Source organism: Cervus elaphus, chromosome 22 (assembly GCF_910594005.1).
Source record: "Cervus elaphus chromosome 22, mCerEla1.1, whole genome shotgun sequence".
NCBI classification, from domain to species: Eukaryota; Metazoa; Chordata; class Mammalia; order Artiodactyla; family Cervidae; genus Cervus; species Cervus elaphus.
In genome coordinates, this window is record NC_057836.1 from 40,326,693 (window position 1) to 40,352,390 (window position 25,698).

The window sequence follows — 25,698 nt, forward strand, 5'->3', positions numbered from 1 at the left end:
AGAATATCCAGAGGGCCCCTGAAAATGCTGAGCAAATACTCATTGAGGAAGATAAGATTATTTAGGGCCAGATGGCAGAACCTTAAACAACAAGTTAGAAACATACAGAAATCCTAGGGAGGCGAAAGAGATTTTGAAAAGAAATGATATGCTTCTCAGTGCTTTTTTTTTGGCCACATGCTATGGCATGTGGGATCTTACCTCCTGACCAAGGATTGAACCCTCACCCCCTGCAGTGGAAGTGCAGAGTCTCAATTACTGAACCTCCAGGGAAGTTCCCTACCGCTTTTCAGTCAGTCAGGTAGAGGACAGTGTGATGGTGTGTGTGCACTTAGCCCTCAGTCACCTCTGACTCTCCAGACCCCAAGGGCTGGAGCCCGCCAGGCTCCTCTGCCCATGAGATTCTCCAGGCAAGAATACCAGAGTGGGTAGCCATTTCCTTCTCCAGGGAATCTTCCCAACTGAGGAATAAAACCTGGGTCTCCTGCATTGCAGGCAGATTCTTTACCATCTGAGCCAGGGGAGCCCAGTGTAACGGTATAAATGCTACAAGGGAGATGAGCTAGAAGTTGTTTCAGAGGCCAGCTTGTAGATGAACTAAGACAGTGGCAGTCAGTGAAAACAAAGAGGAGAAACACACAGTGGAATTAAATAACTAGATTAAGGGTAAGCAAGACTCAAGAGTCAAAACAATATTAAGTATGAAAATAAACTGTTTTACTATATACTATTCCACAATCATAACTTTCCTTTATTTAATCTTGATTTTGCAAATGAAAAAAACTGATGCTCAAAGAGGTTAAGAAACCTGCCCCAAAAATTCCATTAATTAAAAGGGGTAGAGCATTCTGATGTCACGTCCAGTGGACTGTTACATTAAGGATGACTTTCTGGCTTTCTTGACTGAGAAGAGGGTTATGATGTCATTAAGTGAAATTGAGAAGAAGGAATAAAGTATGATTGGGACAGGAGGGAGAGGTGCTAAGATAATGAGTTTGTTTCAGGATGAGTTGAGTTTGAGGTCCTACTGAGCTATGGATGTCTAGGAAATAGGGCTGGAGATAGAGACTTATGAAAAATCTGCTAATGGGATAGACTGATGATAACAGTGCATTAGCTGTCAACATAAAGGTGCTGAAGTCCTAACCCCCCAGTACTTCTACAATAAATGTCTGTTGTTTAAGCCATCCCATTTGTGGTCCTATATAATGGCAACTACAGGAAATTAATACATTATTTTATTAGTAACCTTTGGAGCAAAGTTTAGAAGCCTGTGAACAAAAATGCAGATTAGGAGTTAAGGAATGAGGCCATAGTTTTAATCTAGAGATCTAAAATCTAAGAAAGTTTCCATGAAGTCTCTTCTAGACAGAAGAAAAATTTATAAACTATTCAAATGTATATTTCTATTAGTATTTCTTTTTCTTTTTTTTTGCTACACTGCACAGCTTGCAGGATCTCAGTTCCCACCAGGGGATTGAACCTGGGTCACAGCAGTGAAACTCTGGAATCCTAACCACTAGTTCAACAGGGAACTTCTTAGTGTTTCTTAATTCGCTATACTCAAATGCAATAGGCTACTTTCTCCTTCAATACAAACACTGGTTTAATACTCAGCCACAGAAATGTCCTTTGTATTCTGCCTGCATGAATGCTACTGCATAGACAGCAAGTACACAGAGTACAGAGACTGCATGTATTATTTTATAGAGTCAGAATACACCCACGGGCAGGTAAGTAATAAAAGAAACTTTTGATGAAGATCAGACGTTTAAAGAGTGACTCCAAATTCTTGGCCAGATCTAGAATAACCATTTAAACTACTATTTCTATTCCCTTCTGCATTCTACCCCACTCCTTGCCAATTATTTTATTTTATTTTTGCAAATAGAGCATCTCTTTATTTTTTTTTCTTTTTTTTAAATATTGTAGTGGTTTTTGTCATACATTGACATCAATCAGCCATGGATTTACATGTATTCCCCATCCTGATCCCCCCTCCTACCTCCCTCTCCACCCGATTCCTCTGGGTCTTCCCAGTGCACCAGGCCCGAGCACTTGTCTCATGCATCCAGCCTAGGCTGGTGATCTGTTTCACCCTAGATAATATACATGTTTCGATGCTGTTCTCTCGAAACATCCCACCCTCGCCTTCTCCCACAGAGTCCCTTGCCAATTATTTTAAAAGTGCATTTAAAGTTTAGTCGAAACTTATCTGAGGATGCAAGGTTTGGAGACAACACCCATGTCTAAGCTGGTCCACATTTTCAAAGGTAGAAACTTTTGGGTGACATATCAAGAATGGTTCTCATTCTAGAATCAACTACATTCTGAGATCCTCTCTCTAAATAGGACTTCTAACTACTAGATACAGTGACTTGGTCAAAATTTGATGAGGTCAAAATTAAGACAGTTTTAAAAGATATGGAGGGAACTTAAGTGCATATTACTAAGTGAAAGAAGCAAATCTGTAAAGGCCTCATACCACATGATGTCAACTATATGACATTCTAGGTAAGGCAAGACTATGGAGACAATTAAAAAGATCAGTGGTTGCCAGGGGTTAGAGGAGAGGGATGGATGAATAGGGGGAACAGACGATTATTAGGACAGTGAAGCTACTCTATATTACACTTTAATGGTGGATCCGTGTCATTAACACGTATCTGTCTAAACCCATAGTACGTATGACACATCAAGAGTGAAACCTAATGTAAAGAAATATGGGCTTAGGGTGCTGATGTGTCGACGAAGTTTCAACAACTCTAAGAAAGGTACTACTCTGGTGGAGAAGCAGGATAATGAGGGAGGTTATGCATGTGTGGGGGTAGAGGGTTTAGGGGAAATCTCTGAACCATCTGCTCAATATTGCCATCAACGTAAAACTGCTCTAAAAATAAAATCTATCAAAAAATCTTAAGACAGTCTACCCTGCTATGGTCCTCTTGCTAAAACAGACTTTTTCCATTCTTCTACAATCCTTAAAATGTCTGATTCTTGTTTAGGGCTGCTTCCTGGCTCAATGCTAGTAAGAGCTGTGTTCAAATTCACTGTGAATCTCTAAGGACTTGGAGGATCTTTGCATAATATGAAGATGCATACTGTTTACTGCTATTAATTAGAAAGCTAAGTAGTTGGCAAACAATTTTTTTTGGGAAAAAAAAAAACCCCACCAGATTTAAAATCATTAAAGTCAGGGAACTGCTAATTTCTGTATAATTAGAACACTGTTTCTCAATAATGAATTTTATTTTTAAACTGATGTTTTTATATACATTTCACAGTCTTATTTTTAAGTCCTAACTTCATGGGCTGAATCATCGCAAGTGTTAGAGCAATATTTATCAAATCCACCCCTCCAAACAGACAGTCAATTTGATTTCAAAAGCTACACAGCTTACATTAATCCTACTTAGGACCAGTGTAATATTTAGCTTATGTTTATTCTTGGATCATGAGCCCTCAATGACACTTGGCAGTGCAGCACGACGGCTGCATGAGGCTTTGACACGTTCCGTATTTCTGAGCCCTGACTGGAGTTTTACTAGTGTCATTACCGACTGCCTGAAGCGCCCTGCAAATGGCTGAGTCTCTGGTCTCTAGCTCAACCACCCAGGATTTGGTTATTCAAAGCCATGAACTTCCTGGTGTTGCCTGGTAGCTGCTCACTCTAACAGATGGACATTCTCACATGACTGTTTCAGTCAGTCAGTCAGTTCAGTCGCTCAGTTGTGTCCGACTCTGCGACCCCATGAATCGCAGCACGCCAGGCCTCCCTGTCCATCACCAACTCCTGAAGTTTACTCAAACTCACTTGCCTGTTTAGTAGAAGTCAAATGCCTCCCTGCCTAACAAAGCTTGGTTTTGCAACATTTCATCCTACAAATAGTTATTTCTTCCTAGGAATTTATTCTAATTAGGGTAAACTACATTGAATATCACTACAAACAAAGCGAGTGGAGGTGATGGAATTCCAGTTGAGCTATTTTAAATCCTAAAAGATGATGCTGTGAAGGTGCTGCACTCAATATGCCAGCAAATTTGGAAAACTCAGCAGTGGCCACAGGACTGGAAAAGGTCAGTTTTCATTCCAATCCCCCGCTCAAACTACCGCACAATTGCACTCATCTCACACGCTAGCAAAGTAATGCTCAAAATTCTCCAAACCAGTCTTCAGCAATACGTGAACCGTGAACTTCCAGATGTTCAAGCTGGTTTTAAAGGCAGGGGAACCAGGGATCAAATTGCCAACATCCCCTGGATCATGGAAAAATCAAGAGAATTCCAGAAAAACATCTATTTCTGCTTTATTGACTATGCCAAAGCTTTTAACTGTGTGGATCACAATAAACTGTGGAAAATTCTTAAAGAGATGGGAATACCAGACCATCTGACCTGCCTTTTGAGAAACCTGTATGCAGGTCAGGAAGCAACAGTTAGAACCGGACATGGAACAACAGACTGGTTCCGAATAGGAAAAGGAGTACATTAAGGCTGTATATTGTCACCCTGCTTATTTAACTTATATGCAGAGTACATCATGAGAAACGCTGGGCTGGAAGAAGCACAAGCTGGAATCAATTGCCAGGAGAAGTATCAATAACCTCAGATATGCAGATGACACCACCCTTATGGCAGAAAGTGAAGAGGAACTAAAGAGCCTCTTGATGAAAGTGAAAGAGGAGAGTGAGAAAGTTGGCTTAAAGCTCAACATTCAGAAAACTAAGATCATGGCATCTGTTCCCATCACTTCATGGGAAATAGATGGTGAAACAATGGAAACAGTGTCAGACTTTATTTTTGGGGGCTCCAAAATCACTGCAGATGGTGATTGCAGCCATGACATTAAAAGACACTTGCTCCTTGGAAGGAAAGTTATGACCAACCTAGACAGCATATTAAAAAGCAGAGACATTACTCTGCCAATAAAGGTCGATCTAGTAAGGCTATGGTTTTTCCTGTGGTCATGTATGGATGTGAGAGTTGGACTGTGAAGAAAGCTGAGCGCCGAAAAATTGATGCTTTTGAACTGTGGTGTTGGAGAAGATTCTTGAGAGTCCCTTGGACTGCAAGGAGATCCAACCAGTCCATCCTAAAGGAGATCAATCCTGGGTGTTCTTTGGAAGGACTGATGCTGAAGCTGAAACTCCAATACTTTGGCCCCCTCATGAGAAGAGTTGACTCATTGGAAAAGACCCTGATGCTGGGAGGGATTGGGGGCAGGAGGAAAAGAGGACAACAGAGGATGAGATGGCTGGATGGCATCACCAACTTGATGGACATGAGTTTGAGTAAACTCCAGGAGTTGGTGATGGATAGGGAGGCCTGGCGTGCTGCAATTCATGGGGTCACAAAGAGTCAGATATGACTAAGCGACTGAACTGAACTGAGGGCAGTGTAGTATCCAATTCCTCTTCCTAGCTGTCTCAGTGGATACACTGAAAACAGTAGGTTTCCAATAATAAACACCACTTTTAGAGTAGTATTGCCCTCTAGAGGCAGTGAGGGGAATGGAGATAGTGTGCTTCAATCATACTTGCAATGCTTCCTTTTCCTTCTTTTTAAAAAAATATTTATTTTTTTGGCTGTGCTGGGCCTTCGGCGTGGCACACGAGATCGTCAATCCTTGTTGCTGCGTGTGGGATCTGTAGTTGTGGCATGGGGGATCTAATTCCCTGAGCAGGGATTGAACCCAGGCCCCTTGCATTAGGGGATGGAGCCCTAGCCACTGGACCACAGCGAAGTCTCTGCAGTGCTTTGTTTCTAAAGTTAGTGGTTGGCTTGAGTTTGTTTTTTTTAAAGAAGTCTTTAGAAAATGTTTTTTCAATGTCTAATTCATAATTTTAGAAAATGTTCCCAAATAGCTGATTGAGTATAAAACATTTTATCTCTACTAGCTCTCTACTATTACTTCTTTTTATGAAACAGATGGTTATTTTGCTTAAAGAAAAACAAGCTCCTTTTTATGAAAAATATACAATAGATAGAGCATCTAGGAATCCTATATAACTAAAGAGCTAATGAATCACGATAGTGTAACATAAGATGTCTCATTATAAACTGAAGAATATGATTTCTGAAGATTTTTGAAATATATATATATATACATGCTTTCTCCCCTGAAAGATTATTAACAATGTGATAAAAACTTTTATTCAAGAAAAAATCAGTATACACCATACCCTAATACTGGTTAGAGTAGGAATACTACTTACATGATTCTTTACACCTTATTAGAGGTTTTCAAATGTTATCTGATTTGATCAACATTATAGCCTTGGCATGGCTCATATTATTTTCCCAATCTGTGGGTAAGGAAGCTGAAGATCAAAAAGGTCAAGGGACTTTTCCCAGGTCTCAGAGCTAGTAAGTAATATTCCTCCTCTTAGTCTACCCACTATTGGCAAGATGGGGTGAGTAAGTGTCAGTTTGAGAGAGAGAGAGGTGAAGACAAAGCCACAGGGACTGATTTTTCACATGGTCCACTGCTGCCAGTGCTCTAGAAACAATCAAGCCAATGAATTCTCACCTGGCGACTCTGCAAGGTGCTCTTGTTTCTCTTCTCTGTCCTGAAACTGAATTAAATGTGACCACAAAGCTGACTTTCCCTGAAAGTACAAGGCATATATAATTTTTCATTTTATAAGAAACAATTCATTAAAAAATAACTTATCATCAAAACCGTTCACATTGAAATGCCTATTCTGAAGCTGGGAAACTGCAGTTCATCCATTCCTAGGTGTGTGACATCCTGAGCATCCCACTCCATGTGTAGTGAGGGTCATCCTTTGCCTCACTGACAAGGCTGGCAGCAGCCTGGGGAAGGGCAGCTAAGCAAAGGCCAGAAGTGCAGGCATGGAAATTCCCAACTTCAGCTGGGTTGTTACTTCAATGTATGTAACTAGGGCTGTCTACACTGGCCACATTAGTCAGTGTGGAATTAAAGGCTCTAGCAACACAGAATGTATTTGTGTATGCAAAATATGTTTGGATGTATGCAGGAGCAATGAGGGAAGAAAAGTGGGGCAGGAGGAGAAACAGAAAAGATGAGGAAGAAAGAAAGATGCACACAGCAGGAAAAAAAAAAAACCAAAACAGAAAGGGAGATAAGAGGGACAAAAGCAAAGAAAGCATCTAATTTTTCCACCCTGAATTACCAGACAACTTAAAATGGCAAAGAACTATTAATTCTGGCTAATATTTAGATTTTTTTCTTAGACAGTGATGAAAGTAGATACTTAATGGAATCTACAGTGAATACAGTCCCTGCAGTGAATGTGTTCTTTTATCTTTTCCTGTTTACCAGGAAAGGAGCCCCAAACTGCTTGCTAATCATGGGTTGTATTTTCTTTTTCTGAAATTAAAATGTCTGTGGTATATTTCTCATTATCCTGTGACAAAGGGACTTATCCTTTCATTTTTATGGCTTTTTTCCTTTTTGTTGCTTTTCTTAACAGGACTTGTAACTGGTCCTGTCAGCAGGGCCTCTTGAACCTGTTACCTGCTTGACCTGCAAGCCGTGGCTCCATATCCTTTCCAACAGGTCACAGAGGCTGGCAATCAGGGTGTTCTCCTCCAAGCCAGTTATGTTTGCTTCCCCATGGCCCAGTTCCACTGCTTCGTGTCCCATCTTCTCCACCAACATGCGTTTCGTCTGAAAATATCACATGTGGTCTCAAGTGTTATTCCAGCAATGAGCCGCCAAGTCAATTCCTGAATCGGGAGACCTGGGTTCTCTTCACTATATTTCTTTTTTTTTTTTTTCCATATCGAATATTTATTTATTGGGAGACTATCTGTTAGGATTCACTATATTTCTAACTGCAGATTTGGAATCGCTTTGGGGAAAGTGTCTTAATCTCTGTGGTCAACTAATGAATAATATCATGTATTACTATTCTATCAGAGAAATAGAGAGCCACTAAAGAGAGAGTCTGATGCTATTTTAAAGTATCCTCGTGAAAATGCTTATGTAAAACAATTTTCAGATTACTAACTTGAATGAAGTGAAGTGAAATGAATTTGCTCAGTCATGTCCGACTCTTTGTGACCCCATGGACTGTAGCCTACCAGGCTTCTCAGCCCATGGAATTTTTCAGGCAAGAGTATTGGAGTGGGTTGCTATTTCCTTCTCCAGGGGATCTTCGTGACCCAGGGATCGAACCCAGGTCTCCAGCATTGCAGGCAGACGCTTTACCATCTGAGCCACCAGGGAAGCTACTAACTTGAATAACATTGGGCAATTACACCAGATCTACTATATATCATAGAATCTGAAACTCCATCCTGCCACCACCACTCATGCTCCATCTTAGCACACTAAAGATATTCACACTTAGTTTTGATTGCACTCAGGCAAAAACCACAATACAAACAGGCAGTTCTAAATTTTTTCAGAACTCTGTAATTTCTAAGTGAAGCAGACCTCTTTTTTCCTTCTTCATTTTCCCTTTCATCTCTTCTCTGGAATAAGTATGTACCAGAAAATGGAAAGGAAATGGAAATCAGTTTCAAGTATGGTAACTTACAGCAGACCTAACTGTCCTCATAAAATGTAAGTGACAGAGAATCTAGTTACTTTAGGCAAGGACCATGTCTGTGTGATTCAGCATTGCAAGTTGATGCTGACATGGTGCATTTACTGAACACAGAGAAGGTACTCAAGAAATGACTGCCAAATAAATGAGTGGCTGAAATGATGTTCTGAGTTTTGTCAACTTGTAGTGCTACCTCTGATAAACACAGACATCTGAGAGGAGACTCATGTATAACACACAAACCTACAACACAGCTAAGATCTTCTTCCTTATGGGTATATGCACACACATATGGGCACAGATGAGGTTCTACACAGGTTCACATAAAGATACATACAAACACATACAAAAAATGTGCTGCCTTTCACATAAGTTGACAACATCCCTGACAGAACTTCTGATTGGCTTAATATCTGTCCATGCTGGAGAGGAAGACAGCAACAGCTGAAAGGTGAGAAAAACTGCAGGGCTCCCATGTCACTGATTCTGTGGGTGACAGAACCCACAGAGGTTCATGACTTTAGTAAAGAGCACACGAGGTTTATGCCCCAGTATTAAGTGTCTTTCTAGTGAAGCTAAAGACTCAAGTGGGGGTTGGCTCAGTTCATTTTAGCTTCATACATGGAGTGAACATGGATGCGCACTGTCCTGCACCAATGAGTAATACGTACCTTCATTCTACATTCTTTTAATAAGCCTTCTACAAATTTCCAGTTGGTTTGTGCAATCACTGCAGGAGAAAGGTCTGACAATTTGGGTTGCCTCAGGTTTTTTCCTAAACTTCGTGCCTCTTGCATGTATTTCTAAAAATTAAAGAGTATTTTTAATGCATAAACATCAGATACTCTTCTAACCTACTTAACCTTAAAAATAAGTGCAGGAACAAAATGCAAAAAAAGGCCATATGTCTATATATGTGCAACAGCAGTTCAAGGTTTAGTACACTGAAAGGCAGAGGGTAGTCATATTCCCTCTACTGTTAGTCCCATGAAAATGAGAGTGACAGAAGCCACAGCAAATAAAAACTCATTCAGTCTTTTCACTGGGAATACCCAGTGTGCGATTAGTTGGGATTATGGCTAGGATGGAAAAACTGGGCTGTCTGAATGAATATCAAACCCAGGGTTTTCCAGGAACCCAGTGATTCTCAAATCTCTGGTTTCCTCCACCCATTTCCCTACAGATCAAGAGCCTTGAGGCGCTTCCAGCCTCTTGGGCAGTACTGTCCTTTGTTCTAATCAAGTCACAACAGTAAATTAAGTCAGCTCTGGAAAATGGCTGCAATGAATTTTATGACCTCAGGCATATGTGCTTACTCATAAAACGGGCATAAAACAAGCCCACCTGCCTCTTAACAAAGGCTATGAGACCACTCTGACAAGTAACATGTACTCCCAATGCAGGAGGTGACCTCTTATTTCCAAGACACTTTGAGACATCCCTACTTTGCCTTGTTCCATGGTCAAAAGAAATCGGAAATATCATATTATTTTAGGAGATACGACAGCTCAGAGAGGACCATAGAAACTCAGACCACTTCTCTTGAACTTTGGTTAGTGAATTTCCAGTAAGAGAAGCACTACATGTAATTAGTTCAGGACAGCTGTTATCTCTCTTCTTTCTGTGGCACCTGCAAAAGCTCATCCGGATACCTTATGTTGGTGTCAGGGCCGCAGGGCAGAATCTCCAAGAAGTCTAAGTGTCTTAGGTCTGTATTTAGAGAATAATTCCTCTAATTATATAGTAAAACCAGCAGTTTATTGGAGTGAGAGAGACTGCAAGCCAGCACATCCTCCCACAGACACATATGTGAAATCTATCTTTACTATCTTAAGGGGAGATTTGATAGTATAAGAAAAATATGTGTAAAATCTTTTGCATTCTTTAAATAAAAGAGAGTTTTTGCACATTTAACACATTTCCCCTTTGGAAGAAAAATAACCTGCTAAATTTAGTACAATTGTTAAAAATCTCACCAATTCAACAAAGCCATTTACCTTCTACTTCCCGACCCTCCTGACAAAAGGCAGCATTTACAAAATAATCTCTTTTCCAGTATACTTATTTTAAGGATGGATTTAAAAATTAAATGGACTCTGCACATGGTTAGTTGTGTGTATTTCTTCCCACTTCAAATCCTTTTTAGAGGGTAAAAGGAAGAGGGAAAATTGACAATGAGAGGCAACAATCTCCACCAGGGAAACTAAGGGTAACAGAGTTGTGTGAAACATCCTGAAGGTTAGTATAAATAAAAGCAGGAAATGAAGAATTTCAGAAAAATAAACCTGAGATATAAGACAGGGATCATATATGAGACTACAATTACCTGCATTTCCTATCATTTCAGGTTGTACTAATGTTATTTGGAACATTACAACTTAGAGATAAATGGTTGGTAAAAACAAATGGTAACTGCTAATGTTAAAAGGGTTCTGTTTCTCCATAGGCCTCAATTCCTCCATCTTTAGGACTGTGCAAATGCAGAGAGAACCACTACAAGATCCAATTCTCAAGAACACTGAAGTATCACACTTGGCTTAGGAAGAAATACACTAGCTACAATGAAAGAAGTGAGGTACATGATAAAGCAAGAGAATAGGAAGAAGCCTCAGGCATTTTTCCTTTTCTCTCAAATATATGAATAGATTTTAAAAAGTCAATAATTGGATTAAAAATTAAGCACTGTTTAAAATTTAGGTTCTGTTTTATAATATAAATGACAGCAAGCTAGAATGGGACTGTCCTTTGAGTGGCCATAGTCACTGATCAGCCAGCACATACGAGGCGGATACAGCATTAGCCAACAGTGAATTTCACAGAGCCACATGCAAACTCTCCTTCTGAGCACCTTTGTTGAAGCCACATGACAAGCCACACTCCATGGACATGTGCAGAATGAATACAGGGGTAGCTAAAGACCCCTTCTCGCAGCAAGAAGTGAGGCGGCCTCTGCATACTGCAAAAGCAAAGTAGTGCCCTCACAGTAAACAAGCGACAATAAAGACGTACTTTCCTCGGGGTAACTGGAGGAAAAGGTGCATTTTAAGATAAAAAACTGAGATGGAGGAAATCTTTCACAGGGAGTGGTTTCATAATAAAGTCCACTTTCCTACATAGGAAGGTCACCCTAGGTTTCTTCTGAGATTTCTACTATGCTCTTCCTCATTTCTGTCTAAGCCAAAAATAGTAGGAAAGTGAATGAATAAAATGAAAGTTGCTCAGTTGTGTCCAACTCTTTGTGACCCTTATGTGACTCTTACGTGACTCAATAGTCCATGGAATTCTCCAGGCCAGAATACTGGAGTGGGTAGCCTATCCCTTCTCCAGTGGATCTTCCCGACCCAGGAATCGAACTGGGGTCTCCTGCATTATAGGCAGATTCTTTACCAACTGAGCTATCAGGGAAGCCCAAAATAGTAGGAACTACCCATGAAAACATATTCTATTATTCAGTAAGCACTGAAATAATTGCTCTTCAGTACAGGCTTTCATCTAATAAATATCCTGTCCCTCTAATCAACGTGGAGCATGTGAAGAGCAGACCAATGTAAAGTTAAGTATATTTATCTTACTATGTCATAATGGGATAAAATACAACCAAAAGTCCTAAGTAACTCTGGCCCTCAGGTAAGTCATGTTCAGTGCAACCCAGTGTGCAGGGGCCTGGGAAGAGTACTGGCTTGGAGTCAGGAGCCTGGCCTGTGGGCCTAGCTCTGCCTCTGTGTCCATTTGACTTTAGACAAAGCCTTTTGGACTTGCTTCCCTGGTGGCTCAGATGGTAAAGACTGCCTGCAATGCGGGAGACCCAGATTCGAACCCTGAGTCGGGAAGATCCCCTGGAGAAGGGAATGGCTACCCAATCCAGCATTCTTGCCTGAAAAATTCCATGGATAGCGGAGCCTGGCAGGCTACAGTCTATGGAGACACAGAGAGTCAGACATGACTGATCAACTCACACCTAGATTAGGTTAAATCATGTCAAGCTGAACAAAGATACCTCAACTGTTTCTCTTAGCACTAAGATTCTGTATTGGAGATCTGATTTTCTGACCATATAAAATACAGACCAGGAACAAGGAAGGGTAAAATAAAACACTGCAGAGATAAACTCAGCAAAAGAAAAGTTGTTTGAAAATGAATCACTTCTGCACTTTTGCAAAATGCTTAAGTAAAAGAAAATTTGAATACTTAATATATTTCCCCTTTTTGGAAGAAAAACAATGTGCTAAATCTAGTCCCCTTCTTCTCCCTCAAAAATACCACTGATTTGGGATTCAAATAATCAGTTTTCTCTGCCAAAAGTAGAGAATACTCGTTAGCGCAAACACCATCATGAAGAGGTACAAGTCACAAAAGGAAGTGGAGAGCTAAGATTTCACGTCACAAGGTGATGTGAGGCATCTAGAGCTATGTGCACTCACACACGTGGGTGATTCAAGGAACACCACAGACAAGATTCAGGAACATCTGCAAAGGACTTTCAGGCAAAGAACATACCAGGCAGCACTCAGAGAAGGATTTTTTAGGAAGTCGTGCAGGAGGAGGTGGACCCTGATCCCACTCCCAGAATGCCATGGAGTTCTGACAGACCACAAGTTCCCCGGAAGGCTATGAGGATGGAGAAGTGCAAATGACAGAAAAGCAAAAAAGAAAAGGATGGGAGAAAGAGACAAGCAAAACAAGCATGCATATGATAAAGTCACAGCAGAAGGGAAGGGAGAGAAATATAGTAGCACAAAGAAAAGCAGTAGACAGGCTATGCTTCAGTTCTTAAGAAAATGTTTAAAACCATGTATGTATGAACAAATCAACAAAAAGCAATATATATATTCAGAACGATGTTTTCTGCTTTTTTTTTTTACCCATTTGAGTTTAGAAAAGAGTTAACAGATAATTGACTACGTTTTTTTGATCACAAGAAAAAATTAAAGATTACTTATCATTATTCAAGTGTATAATTACTGTTTTATTTTCAAATAGTACAAATAAAGCATAAGGATATTAATTTAAAGTAATTCTAAAACACTCCTAAAAATGGTGAGAACAAGCCAAGGACACATCACAGGCAAATATATATTTACTAAGCTTTAATTATGCTTGAAACTTAGAAAGTCTATGCTTCTTATACCTTTTTTCCCCTGCAGGATATATACTGACCAAAACTTTATCCTAAGCTCAGCCTTTACTTGATGTGGTCCACAGGGAGACTTGTTTTACAGCCTTATTTTAGATGTATTAAAATTACAAAATGGAAAAAAAAAGGTGTTTCAGCTATGTCAGTCAGTATAAAAGAATTACTATTTTAAAACATAAATTGAACAATTATTTTTTTTAGAAGAATGCAAGAGAACCTACACAATGATACCTGCTGGACTAAATAAGCCTAGTTAACAGTTCCCGCATCAAGGCGTGCCAAGAAGGCAACCTACATACCTCCCTCAAGTCATTGTCCAGCCCAACGTGCTCGGAATGCTGGCGAAGGCGGTCTTTCCTGCGCTGTGCAGTGGCGCTCCGACTCACCCAGCGACTGAAAGAACAGAAGGGGGTAGGTTAAAACAAACAGTCAAAAGAAAAAATAAAATGTGATCTCACCTGTCTTTAAAATAGAAAGGATGTACGGTTGAAAACTAAAGACCAGCAATACTTACTTTTCAATAGATTCTTTTTAAACAAGTATATACCAGCTTTATTGAGATGTAATTTAGATATCAGATATTGGCTCAGTTGCGGCCAGCTCTTTGCAACCCCATGGACTATATAGCCTGCCAGGCTCCCCTCACAATGGAATTTTCAAAGCAAGAATACTGAAGTGGGTTGCCATTTCCTTCTCCAGGAGATACCATATAATCCACCCATTTAAAATATCCAATTCAGTGGTTTTTAGCATACTCATAGAGATGTGCAACCCTCACCACAATCAATGCTTCTTTCAAACTGAGGTTAAAAAATGTACAGTGTCTATAATGATTCTCTCCTTTCCACCTACCTGCCCAATAGAGCCCCAAGTCTGGATAGAGACCACCCTAGCACTTTCTTTTGTCATATCCATGTATTAATAGATTAGTTCTTGATTTCCCTCATGACTACCAAGAATCACTGAACCTGCTGCCCTTTATCAAGTTCCTCCATTTTTTTTTTCATTTATTTTTATTAGTTGGAGGCTAATTACTTTACAATATTATAGTGGTTTTCGCCATACATTGACATGAATCAGCCATGGATTTACACGTGTTCCCCATCCCGATTCCCCCTCCCACCTCCCTCCCCATCCCATCCCTCTGGGTCTTCCCAGTGTACCAGCCCTGAGCACTTGTCTCATGCATCCAACCTGGGCTGGTGGTCTGTTTCACCCTTGATAGTATACTTGTTTCAATGCTATTCTCTCAGAACATCCCACCCTCGCCTTTTCCCACAGAGTCCCAAAGTCTGTTCTGTACATCTGTGTCTCTTTTTCTGTTTTGCATATTGGGTTATTGTTACTATCTTTTAAAATTTCATATATATGTGTTAGTATGCTGGATTGGTCTTCATCTTTCTGGCTTACTTCACTCTGTATAATGGGCTCCAGTTTCATCCATCTCATTAGAACTGATTCAAATGAATTCTTTTTAATGGCTGAGTAATGTTCCATTGTGTACATGTACCATAGCTTCCTTATCCATTCGTCTGCTGATGGGCATCTAGGTTGCTTCCCTGTCCTGGCAATTATAAACAGTGCTGTGATCAACACTGGGGTGCACGTGTCTCTTTCAGATCTAGTTTCCTCAGTGTGTATGCCCAGGAGTGGGATTGCTGGGTCATATGGCAGTTCTATTTCCAGTTTTTTAAGGAGTCTCCACACTGTTCTCCATTTCTCTTAAAAGACTGTTACCAAACCTTTCCCTTTATCCTCAAGTGCCTCTACTCAAGTTGATGACCCAGCCTTGCCTCCTTCCTGCTGCTCTCTACTTCACTGATACACACATACAGACCCACCCCCCATTCATCTTTCTCCTAATCCCAAAGTGTAATATATACTGGCCACAGCTCAAAACTTTCTTCCACCAGGATCCCTGACCAGTCCTCTCTTACCTACTCCAATCTTCTCCATTAGAAATATCATGTGCCATATCTCCAATTTTTTTTCTCTCAAATGAGTATTGCCCTTTAGCGTACAAGTATGCTGGTCTCTCTGACACTACATTTCAATCTGTTTATTTGCTCTTTCATGTAAACATTAAGAAAAGTTTACATGTAAGGTCTCTGCTTAATTATCTTCGGATCTACTGTTCATCTCAAATCAGCTTCTTTTCCTGAAAATGATCTTGATGAAGCCATTTATAGCCCTAACTGCCAATCCAATGGCTGTAATTCCATTCTTAGCTTACTTACACTTTCTGCTGATCCTTCTACCTTAAACCTCCAGATGTCTTCAAGTATCTCAGTGATCCCAATGGGGTAAGATCTCTCACATTTGAGCCTTGGAAGATTAAGTTTTCTTCCCTTCTATTCATCTCTCAGACAGCTTTAGATGCTACATAGAAAGTGTTCTATGATTCCTCCAAATTTAAATTAGCTATCCCTCTCCTATTCTCCAATTATAGCTTTTATCACAGTGTTTTATAATAACTTAACTCTATTTTCTATATAATCCTCTCTGCTATAAATGCTTGAAGGGTCAATATCATTTCTGTAAGCCATTTTATCTGCAGAGTCAACTACATCACCTGTTCCTTCTATAAATACACCCTAAATAAATTTAATCAGAGACACAGTCTAATATTTAGGTTTACAGATGTTCATCACAGCATATATGCAATAATGAATTCTGAGTTTCCTTTATTCTAAGACTCACATTTTGAGTAAGTTAGTGACTCACACTTGGGGCTTCCCCAATGGCTCAGTGGATAAATAATCTGCCTGTAATGTAGGAAACAGGAGACGAGGGCTTAATTCCTGGCTTGGGAAGATACCTTGGAGAAAGGAATGGCAACCCACTCCAATATTCTTGCCTGGAGAACCCCATGGACTAAGGAGCCTGGCAGGCTACGGTCAGCAAAAGAGTTGGACATGACTGAGTGACTACACACACAAGACTTACATTTTGGCTTTTAAACATTTCTGAGGGGACTTCCCTGGTGGTCCAGTGGCTAAGACTCTGAGCTCCCAGTGCAGGGGTCCTGGGTTTGATCCCTGGTCAAGGAACTAGATCCCACATGCTGCAACTAAGGCCCAGCACAGCCAAATAAATAAATATTAAAAAAAAATAAAAGTTTCTGAAACTAGGATGAATCTTCTACGTCATATACAAGTTTAAAGCATAATTTTTCCAAAAACCTTTTGAATTAATAGCAGATCTTACAACCAACGGTTACTCAGATCAAGTAAACATGCTCAATTCAGTTCAGTTGCTCAGTTGTGTACGACTCTTTGCGACCCCATGAACTGCAGCACGCCAGGCTTCCCTGGCCATCAACAACTCCTGGAGCTTGCTCAAACTCATGTCCATCGAGTCGGTGATGCTATCCAACCATCTCATCCTCTATCGTCTCCTCTCCTTCCACCTTCAATCTTTCCCAGCATCAGGGTCTTTTCCAATGAGTCAGTTCTTTGTTTGCATCAGGTGGCCAAACTATTGGAGTTTCAGCTTCCACATCAGCCCTTCCAATGAATATTCAGGCCTGATTTCCTTTAGGATTGACTGGTTGGATCTCCTTGCAGTCCAAGAGACTCTCTTAAGAGTCTTCTCTAACAACACAGTTCAAAAACATCAATTCTTCGGGGCTCAGCTTTCTTTATAGTCCAACTCTCACATCTATACATGACTACCGGAAAAACCACAGCTTTGACTAGACGAAAGGGTCTTTTGTCAGCAAAGTGATGTCTCTGCTTTTTAATATGCTGTCCAGGTTGGTCATAGCTTTTCTTCCAAGGAGCAAGCGTCTTTTAATTTCATGGCTCAATGCAACCTAAATGTTCAACAGTAGGGGGTGATATAATGAAAGACCTTTATAATGAAAGTCATTAAAAAAAATTAAGTTACCAGGAATATCAATGGGGCTTCCAGGGTGGCTCAGATGGTGAAGAATCTGCCTCCAATGCAGGAGACTTGGGTTTGATTCCTGGGTAGGGAAGATCCCCTAGAGAAGGGAATGGCTACCCACTCCAGTATTCTTGCCCGGAAAATGCCACTGACAGAGGAGCCTGGTGGGCTACTACTGCCCATGGGGTCGCAAAGAGTTGGACACAACTGAGCGACTAAGACTTTCACTTTCAGGAATATCAATAATATGGGACAGTGGTCATGATACAATAATGAATGAAAAAGCTGGATACAAAGCTGTGTAAGTAATTTTCTAATTAGCAAAACAAGTATGGACATGCACACAAGGATCCATACAATGGAAGGGCATAATACCAAAAGTTAACATTTTATGGTGATGGCATTATAGGTGGTTTTCTTTTTATTTTCAATTAATTTTTAACTGAAGTATAGCTGATATACAGTGTAAGTTTCAGTATACAACAAAGTATTCACAATTTTTTAAAGTTATACCTCATTTACAGTTATTATAAAGTATTGGCTGCATTTCTTGGGCTGTATGATATATCCTTGTTGTTACTGTTGTTCAGTTGCTCAGTAGTGTCTGACTCTTTGCAACTCCATGGACTGCAGCCTGCTAGGCTTCCCTGTCCTCCTCTATCTCCTGGAGTTTGCCCAAACCCATGTCATTGAGTCAGTGGTGCCATCCAACCATCTTGTCCTCTGTTGTCCCCTTCTCCCCCTACCTTTAATCTTTCCCAGCATCAGGATCTTCTCCAATGAGTCCTCTTTGCATGAGGAAGCCAGAGTACTGGACTGTCAGCTTTAGCATTAGTCCTTCCAATGAATATTCAGGGTTGATTTCCTTTAGGATTGACTGGTTTGATCTCCCTGCTGTCCAAGGGACTCTCAAGAGTTTTCTCCACAATTTGAAGGCATCAATCCTTCAGCACTCAACCTTTTTTACTGTCCAACTCTTACATCCATATATGACTACTGGAAAAACCCTAGTGTTGACTATACAGACCTTTGTAGGCAAAGTAATGTCTCTGCTTTTTAATATACTGTCTAGGTTTGTCACTGTTTTTCTTCCAAGGAGCAAATATCCTTTAATTTCATGGCTGCAGTTACCATCTGCAGTAATTTTGGAGTCCAAGAAAATAAAATCTGTCACTGTTTTCATTGTTTCCCCATCTATTTGCCGTGAAGTGATGGAACTGGATGCCATGGTCTTTTTGTTTTTTTGAATGTTGAGCTTTAAGCCAGCTTTTTTACTCTCTTTCACCTTCATCAAGAGGCTTTTTAGTTCCTCTTTGCTTTTTGCCATAAGGGTGGTGTCATCTGCATATATAAGGTTATTGATTATTTCTCCTGGAAATCTTGATTCCAGCTTGTGCTTCATCCAGTCTGGCATTTCACATGATGTACTCTACATGTAAGTTAAATAAACAGGGTGACAATATATAGCCTTGAAATACTCCTTTCCCAATTTGGAAACAGTCCATTGAAAGTGGTCTGGTATTCTCATATCTTGAAGAATTTTCCAGTTTGTTCTGATCTACACAGTCAAAGGCTTTGTGTAGTCAATGAAGCATATATTTTTCTGAAATTCTCTAGCTTTTTCTATGATCCAATGGATGTCGGCAATATGATCTCTCGTTCCTCTGCCTTTTGTAAATCCAGCTTGTACATCTGTAAGTTCACATGCTGCTGAAGCCTAGCATGAAGGACTTTTAGCATTATTTTGCTAGCATGTAAAATTGTGCGGTACAATTTTGAATTCAATTGTGCAGTACAATTTTGAGTACAATTGTGTGGTAATTTGAATGTTCTTTGGCATTGCCCTTCTTTGGGACTGAAATGAAAACTTACCTTTTCCAGTCCCGTGGCCACTGTTGTTTTCCAAATTTGCTGGCAAATTGACTGTAGCACTTTCACAGCATCATCTTTTAGGATTTGAAATAGCTCAGCTGAAATTCCATTACCTTCACTAGCTTTGTTCATAGTGATACTTTCTAAGGCCCACTCCAGGATGTCTGGTTCTAGGTGACTGATCACTCTATCGTGATTATCTGGGTCAAGAAGATCTTTTTTGTATAGTTCTTCTGTGCATTCTTGCCATCTCTTCTTAATATCTTCTCCTTCTGTTAGGTCCATACCATTTCTGCCCTTTATTGAGACTATCTTTGCATGAAATGTTCTCTTGGTACCTCTAATTTTCTTGAAGAGATCGCCAGTATTTCCCACTCTGTTGATTTCCTCTATTTCTTTTCATTGTTCACTTAAAAAGGCTTTCTTATCTCTCATTGCTATTCTCTGGAACTCTGCATTCATATGGTTATATCTTTCCTTTTCTCATTTGCCTTTTGCTTCTCTTCTTTTCTCAGCTATTCGTAAGGCCTCCTTTGCCTTATGACAATCATTTTGCCTTTCTGCATTTTTCTTGGGGATGGTTTTGATCACTGCCTCCTGTACAATGTTACAAATTTCTGTCCATAGGTGTTCAGGCCCTCTATCAGATCTAATCCCTTGAATCTATTTGTCATTTCCACTGTATAATTATAAGGGATTTGATTTAGGTCATACCTGAAAGGCCAAGTGGTCTTCCCTACATTCTTCTATATCCTTGTAGTATATTTATTTCATACATAGTAGTTCGTACTTCTTAATCTCCTACCCTATCTCCTACCTTAGATTAATCTTCTACCTTAATTTCCTATCTTGTGTCTCCCTCCCCTTCCCTCTCCCCACTGATAATCATTAGTTTGTTCTCTGTATCTGTGAATCTGTTCCTGTTTCATGTTCACTAATTTGTCTTACTTTTTAGATTCCACATATAAGTGATATTATACAGTATTTGTCTTTCTCTGACTTATTTCTTGTACTTATTTCAAGTCCATCCATGTTGTTGCAGATGGCAAAATTTCATTCTTTTTTTATGGCTGAGTATTACTCCCTTGTGTATATGTACAGATATCGCATCTTCTCTATCCATTCATTTATTGAAAGATACTAAGGGTGCTTCCATATCTTGCCAATTATAAACAATGCTTCTATGAATACTGGGGTGTATGTATCTTTTCGAATTAGCCTTTTCTGGTTTTTTCCCAGATAAATACCCAGAAATAGAACTACTATAAAATATGGCAATAGAACTATAAAATAGCTTTTAGTTTTTAGAGAAACACCCGTACTGTTTTCCATAGTGACCTCTCTGATTTATATTCCCACCAACAGTGTACAAGGGTTCTCTTTTCTCCATTTATTCACCAACATTTGTTATTTGTGGTCTTTTTGATGATAGCCATTTTGACAAGTGTGAGGTGGTATTTGGGGCTTCCCTGGTAGCCCAGCTCATGAAGAGCCCACCTGCAATGCAGGAGACCCCAGCAGGAGACCATGGTTTGATTCCTGTGTTGGGAAGACACCTTGGAGCAGGGATAGGCTACCTACTCCAGTATTCTTGGGCTTCTCTGCTGGCTCAGACAGTAAAGAATCCGCCTGTAGTGCAGGAGACCTGGGTTGGGAGGAAACCCTGGAGGGAGGCATGGCAACCCACTCCAGTATTCTTGCCTGGAGAATCCCCATGGACAGAGGAGCCTGGTGGGCTGCAGTCCATGGGGTCACAAGAGTTTGACACGACTGAGTGACGTATGCATGAGATGTTATTTCATTGTGGTTTTAACTTACACTTTTCTGATGATTAATGATGTTGAGCATCTTTTCCTGTGCCTGTTGGCCATTTGTGTATGTCTTCTTTTCAAAAATTTCTATCCAGACTTTCTGCTCATTTTTAATTTTTTTTTTTATGTTAAATTAGATGAGCCATTTATTTAGGCTGGATATTAATCCCTTATCAGTCATATCATTTGCAAATATTTTCTCCCATTCAGTAGGCTGTCTTTTGTTTTTCTTGATGGCTCCCTTTGCTATGCAAAAAATTTTAAGTTTAATTAGGTCTCATTTATTTATCTTTGCTTTCATTTCCTTTAGGAGACAGATCCAAAAAAATACTGCTACAATTTATGTCAAATAGTGTATGTTTTCTTCATATATCAAATTATTTAAAAAGACTTTTCAGCTCTTGATTTATCATGCCCATGACTGCATTCATTGCACTATTCTAGAACTATTTACTCTTGATAAACCCCTGAGAGCACGGAGCTATACACAAGATGTGAATTTATACTTTTGTCATCCAGCAAGTCACACTGCATGACCGACAACTGATGATTTAAAATGTATTATTAATACAGTATCCAATTTACAAAAAGCTTAAAATCAGAGTGCTGCTTCTTTTGTTGCTCTTTAAATAATTTATGCATGCCTTTGGTTTCAAACTGATGAATCATCTCATTTCAGTCTGCTATTTAGAGGAACACTGAATAATTATGATAAAAATGGTAGCAAAGTAAAGTAGCCCCTCTTAAAATAGTTTTTTGTTTTTTTTTTAAAAAGAATAGGTTTATATTGAGAAAAAAATGCAAAGAGCCAGTGACAGATCTTTGAAGTAGAATCCTTAGAAATGTCCCTAAAGCAAAAGATCAATGTAAGACTGTATACGACTGTAAAAAGGATACCGAAAAGGAAGATTCAGGAAAAAAAAGCATATCAAGACACTTAAAAAGATCCTCTGCTTGATCAAACTTCAGTCAGACCCCTGGACCTTCTCCTAAGCCTATCTATGCATTTCTTTGTAAAATCCAGTTTTAGTAAGAAACTTGCTAAGTCAGCTTAGCAGAAACCATTTCCCCTCTCATTATATGATCATTCTGGACATCCGATCAAGTTCTGAATTCTCCACCATCCCCCAGGTGATGTCTAATCACTCATGTCTGTCTTCAACAAGAATCCTATTAGGTCAGCTCACTCAGAATCCCCCTTTACCCCTTATGTTCCCTCTTGGTAACTTCCTACTCACTGATCCCACTCTGCTCCTTGGTGATGAATTCCCAAGTGTCCATGCAGTATTCAGAGAAGCCTCCAATCTCCCTCTCCACCGCAAGACTCCACTGCAGCGGTCTCTATACCTTAAATAAAGGTACCCTCTTCAACAAGGGTCATGAATTTTTTTTTTTAAGAACTTGGAAGCAAAATATAAATACTAGCTGATGAATTTATGTAATGAAGAGAAAGAGTAAAATATAAGTAACACAATATATAAAGACCTGGAGGCCTTGGAAACAGCCCTGTAACAAAAAAAAAAACCCTGTCATGTATGGTAGCAAAATTTCCTCAAATTAAAAAATTAGGGTTACTAAACAAATAGTAAAAATATGAGGTGGATTATAAACACCAGCTAATGAACTTATAATGAATAAAGGAAGGCACAAAATACACATGGCTGAACATTTCTCCTGGTAGGCAAACTGGAAAAGCACAAAAGACAAGGATAAATATTAACTCTCAGGATATAACTATCTCATTCTTTGAGACAAAATGCCCAGTTTAATTTTCTTTTCAAAACAGGGAAATGGGCATCTGCTTTAAAAAATTACTATGAAGTCCACACATTTCTCATCTTGTTAAATAATTTATTCTTTACATTATTAAACCTCATTTGGTAAGTATAATTTTACCAAAGAAGAGTACATTTGCGGAAATACTAGACTGCTTATTTGTTTTTGTTTTGTAAGTAGCTTATGGAATTTGAACAGTTGATCAATCATTTGCATAGTCATGGTTATAAATCCCTTTACCCTGTAACTAATTCTGAGATCTATTCTCTTTCAGACTACAATCTAGGTGAAAATGTAATGCTTTCAGACTACAACTCAGTTAAAAATGTAATTCTTGAGGCTCTGTGTGGAAATGGGAAAATTTGAGATTATATGTAAGATTAAAAGCAATAAAATATGGCAGGAAGATTTTAAAATTGAAATCTTTCCTCCTCAGCACTCCTTCCTTCCTTTCCCTACTTTATTTTTCTTCACAAACCTTATCACTTTCTGACAGGTTATTTATTTTACATATTAATAAGTTCCTTGTTTGCTTCCTCATGCTGAAAGCAGGGATTTTTGTTATTTTGTTCATTGCTAAAGTCCCAATGAACAGGACAGTGTCTCATATATAGTATGGGTTCCATAAATATTTTCCAAATGAATGAAGGAGCACTCTAATGCTATCCAAAGGAAATAAAAATTAAAAATTATTTTAATTGTTAAAAATAATTAATAAAAATTAATAGTCTGCCCATGTCAAACTGATTCAAAAAATTAGGATAATTTATAACCATGAGAGAAAATGAATGAACTGATGACTTTGTCATCCACTTGTGAAAAATAAAATACTGTATCTAGTACAATGATTTGGAAAGTCTGAATCCCCATAACAGTCAACATGTCTTAGTGCATTTCAAATTCAGTGTTTATAAAAGCAAGGATAACTCTTCACTGGAGGGTGAAACTCTGCAAATTAACTAAGGTAAGTAAGTGAGTAAAATTTTTAGTCATGAGCTATTTACTTCCATCTCATAAGCAGCGTATTAATTCTCTCTGCAACCTTCCTCCCCAAGACTTTAGTATAAACACTTGCATTTCTACAGGAAAGGAAGATTTCATTCTGAACATACAACTTTTCCACCTTTCTAGTGAATCATCCTCTTTCACTGTCTTCATTAGAGTTGAAGCAACCTACTTAAATAACAGAGTTCAATCAAATAAAGCTTTTTAAAAATCCACACTTCACTTTACTGCATAGTATTCTTTTTCCAAATATGTAAAAGAACGCTGGTACTGAAGATTTTCCAGACCTTCCCACAGTTCTTCTGAATTAGACATCATGAACATGGTGCCAGTAATAAGGAAACCCGGGTTCTAATCCTAACTCTGCTACTAATCCAAGCTAGTACACTTACCAACATATAATGATGACACTGTTTCAGGGTTAGGCTCTTTGATCTCAATCTTTGCTTCATGAAACTCTTCATGAAGCAAGATGGCACCTGAGAATGTACCCTGTTTCCGAGGACACTATCCTATCTTCTTTTGGGTCTACCCCTCTTCACAGAGCCCAGGGTGAGGCAGGGCTGAGGCATATGAGACCTCATCAGATTGGTATGACAGGCTGTTGCTGAACTCTCTTACATTCAGTATTTTAGGATATTCCAAATTTCTTAGGGGGCTACCAAAGTAAAACATCCAGCTCAGAAGCAACAAAAGGCACACATCCCCTTTGTATGAGAGTGACAGAGTCAGGTATATATAGTACAATGGTTAAGTGCTTGGGCTCTGAATTAGTAGACCTAAGTTTGAGTCCTAGTTTCACCACTTCCTAGCTGTGTGATCCTGAAGTGACTTGTTGATCATCTCTGAGTCACCATCATAAAATGGGTAAAACAATATAGGTTTATATGTAGGGATATGCTTATAATAAGGATCAAAGAACTAATATACTTAATGCAGTCAGCAAAGAAGCTAGTGCAGACCAGCTTAATAATACTAGCTATTATCAGCATTATCGCCACAACTAACACTCTCTTGGCATGGAGAAGGCTCCACTGGCAGGAAAGGCACTGCTTTTGAAAGCAGGGGGAAAAGGGGGGCTACAAAGAAGGATAATTAAGTAAAGCAATGATGAAAATTTCCAAATTTTTTGACTGAGATCTGAAAGGAGGTGGATTATTATAATGATAAATACAAGCATACCTCATTTCATTGCACTTTGAAGATACTGCATTTTATACAAATTGAAAGTTAGTGGCAACCTGTGCTGTCAGAGGATCATAGGCATTTTTTAGTAGTATTTTAAATTAAGGTACCTATATTGTTTTTTTAGAAATAATGCTATTGTACACTTAATAGTCAACAGCATAGTGTAAACATATGCACTGGCAACCTGAAAACTTCTTGCTTTATTGTGATATTCACTATACTGTGGTGATCTGGAACCAAAATCACAGTATCAGGTGTGCCTGTACTATACTCTGAAAGCAAAGGAAATGGCGATGTATACAGTATTGTGACTGTTTGCCTTAATTCATTGTTGTTGTTGCTTAGTCACTAAGTTGTGTCCGACTCTTTGCATTGGAAGAGAGAGTCTTAACTACTGGACCACTGGCAAAGTTCCTGTGCCTGACTCTGCAATCCTATGGATTTAGCCTGCCAGGCTCCTCTGTCCATGGGATTTCTTAGGCAAGAA

General features: G+C 39.3%; 1 protein-coding gene across 7 annotated transcripts in view; it reads right to left on the reverse strand.

Annotated features, from left to right (window-relative positions):
* The window catches only part of DENND5B (DENN domain containing 5B), a 206,919-nt gene that overhangs the window by 35,953 nt on the left and 145,268 nt on the right, over nt 1-25,698 (reverse strand). For 3 of the 7 annotated variants that reach the window (XM_043880881.1, XM_043880880.1, XM_043880879.1), the window contains 5 exons: nt 13,971-14,064; nt 13,035-13,145; nt 9,209-9,340; nt 7,502-7,654; nt 6,530-6,608 (listed from right to left, as the gene is read on the reverse strand). In XM_043880881.1, the coding sequence (XP_043736816.1) occupies nt 6,530-6,608; nt 7,502-7,654; nt 9,209-9,340; nt 13,035-13,145; nt 13,971-14,064 (569 nt within the window). Of the gene's footprint in view, nt 1-6,529; nt 6,609-7,501; nt 7,655-9,208; nt 9,341-10,213; nt 10,248-13,034; nt 13,146-13,970; nt 14,065-25,698 lie in introns of those variants that run through there. The other 4 variants (XM_043880884.1, XM_043880883.1, XM_043880882.1 and 1 more) reach the window with 2 other exon arrangements.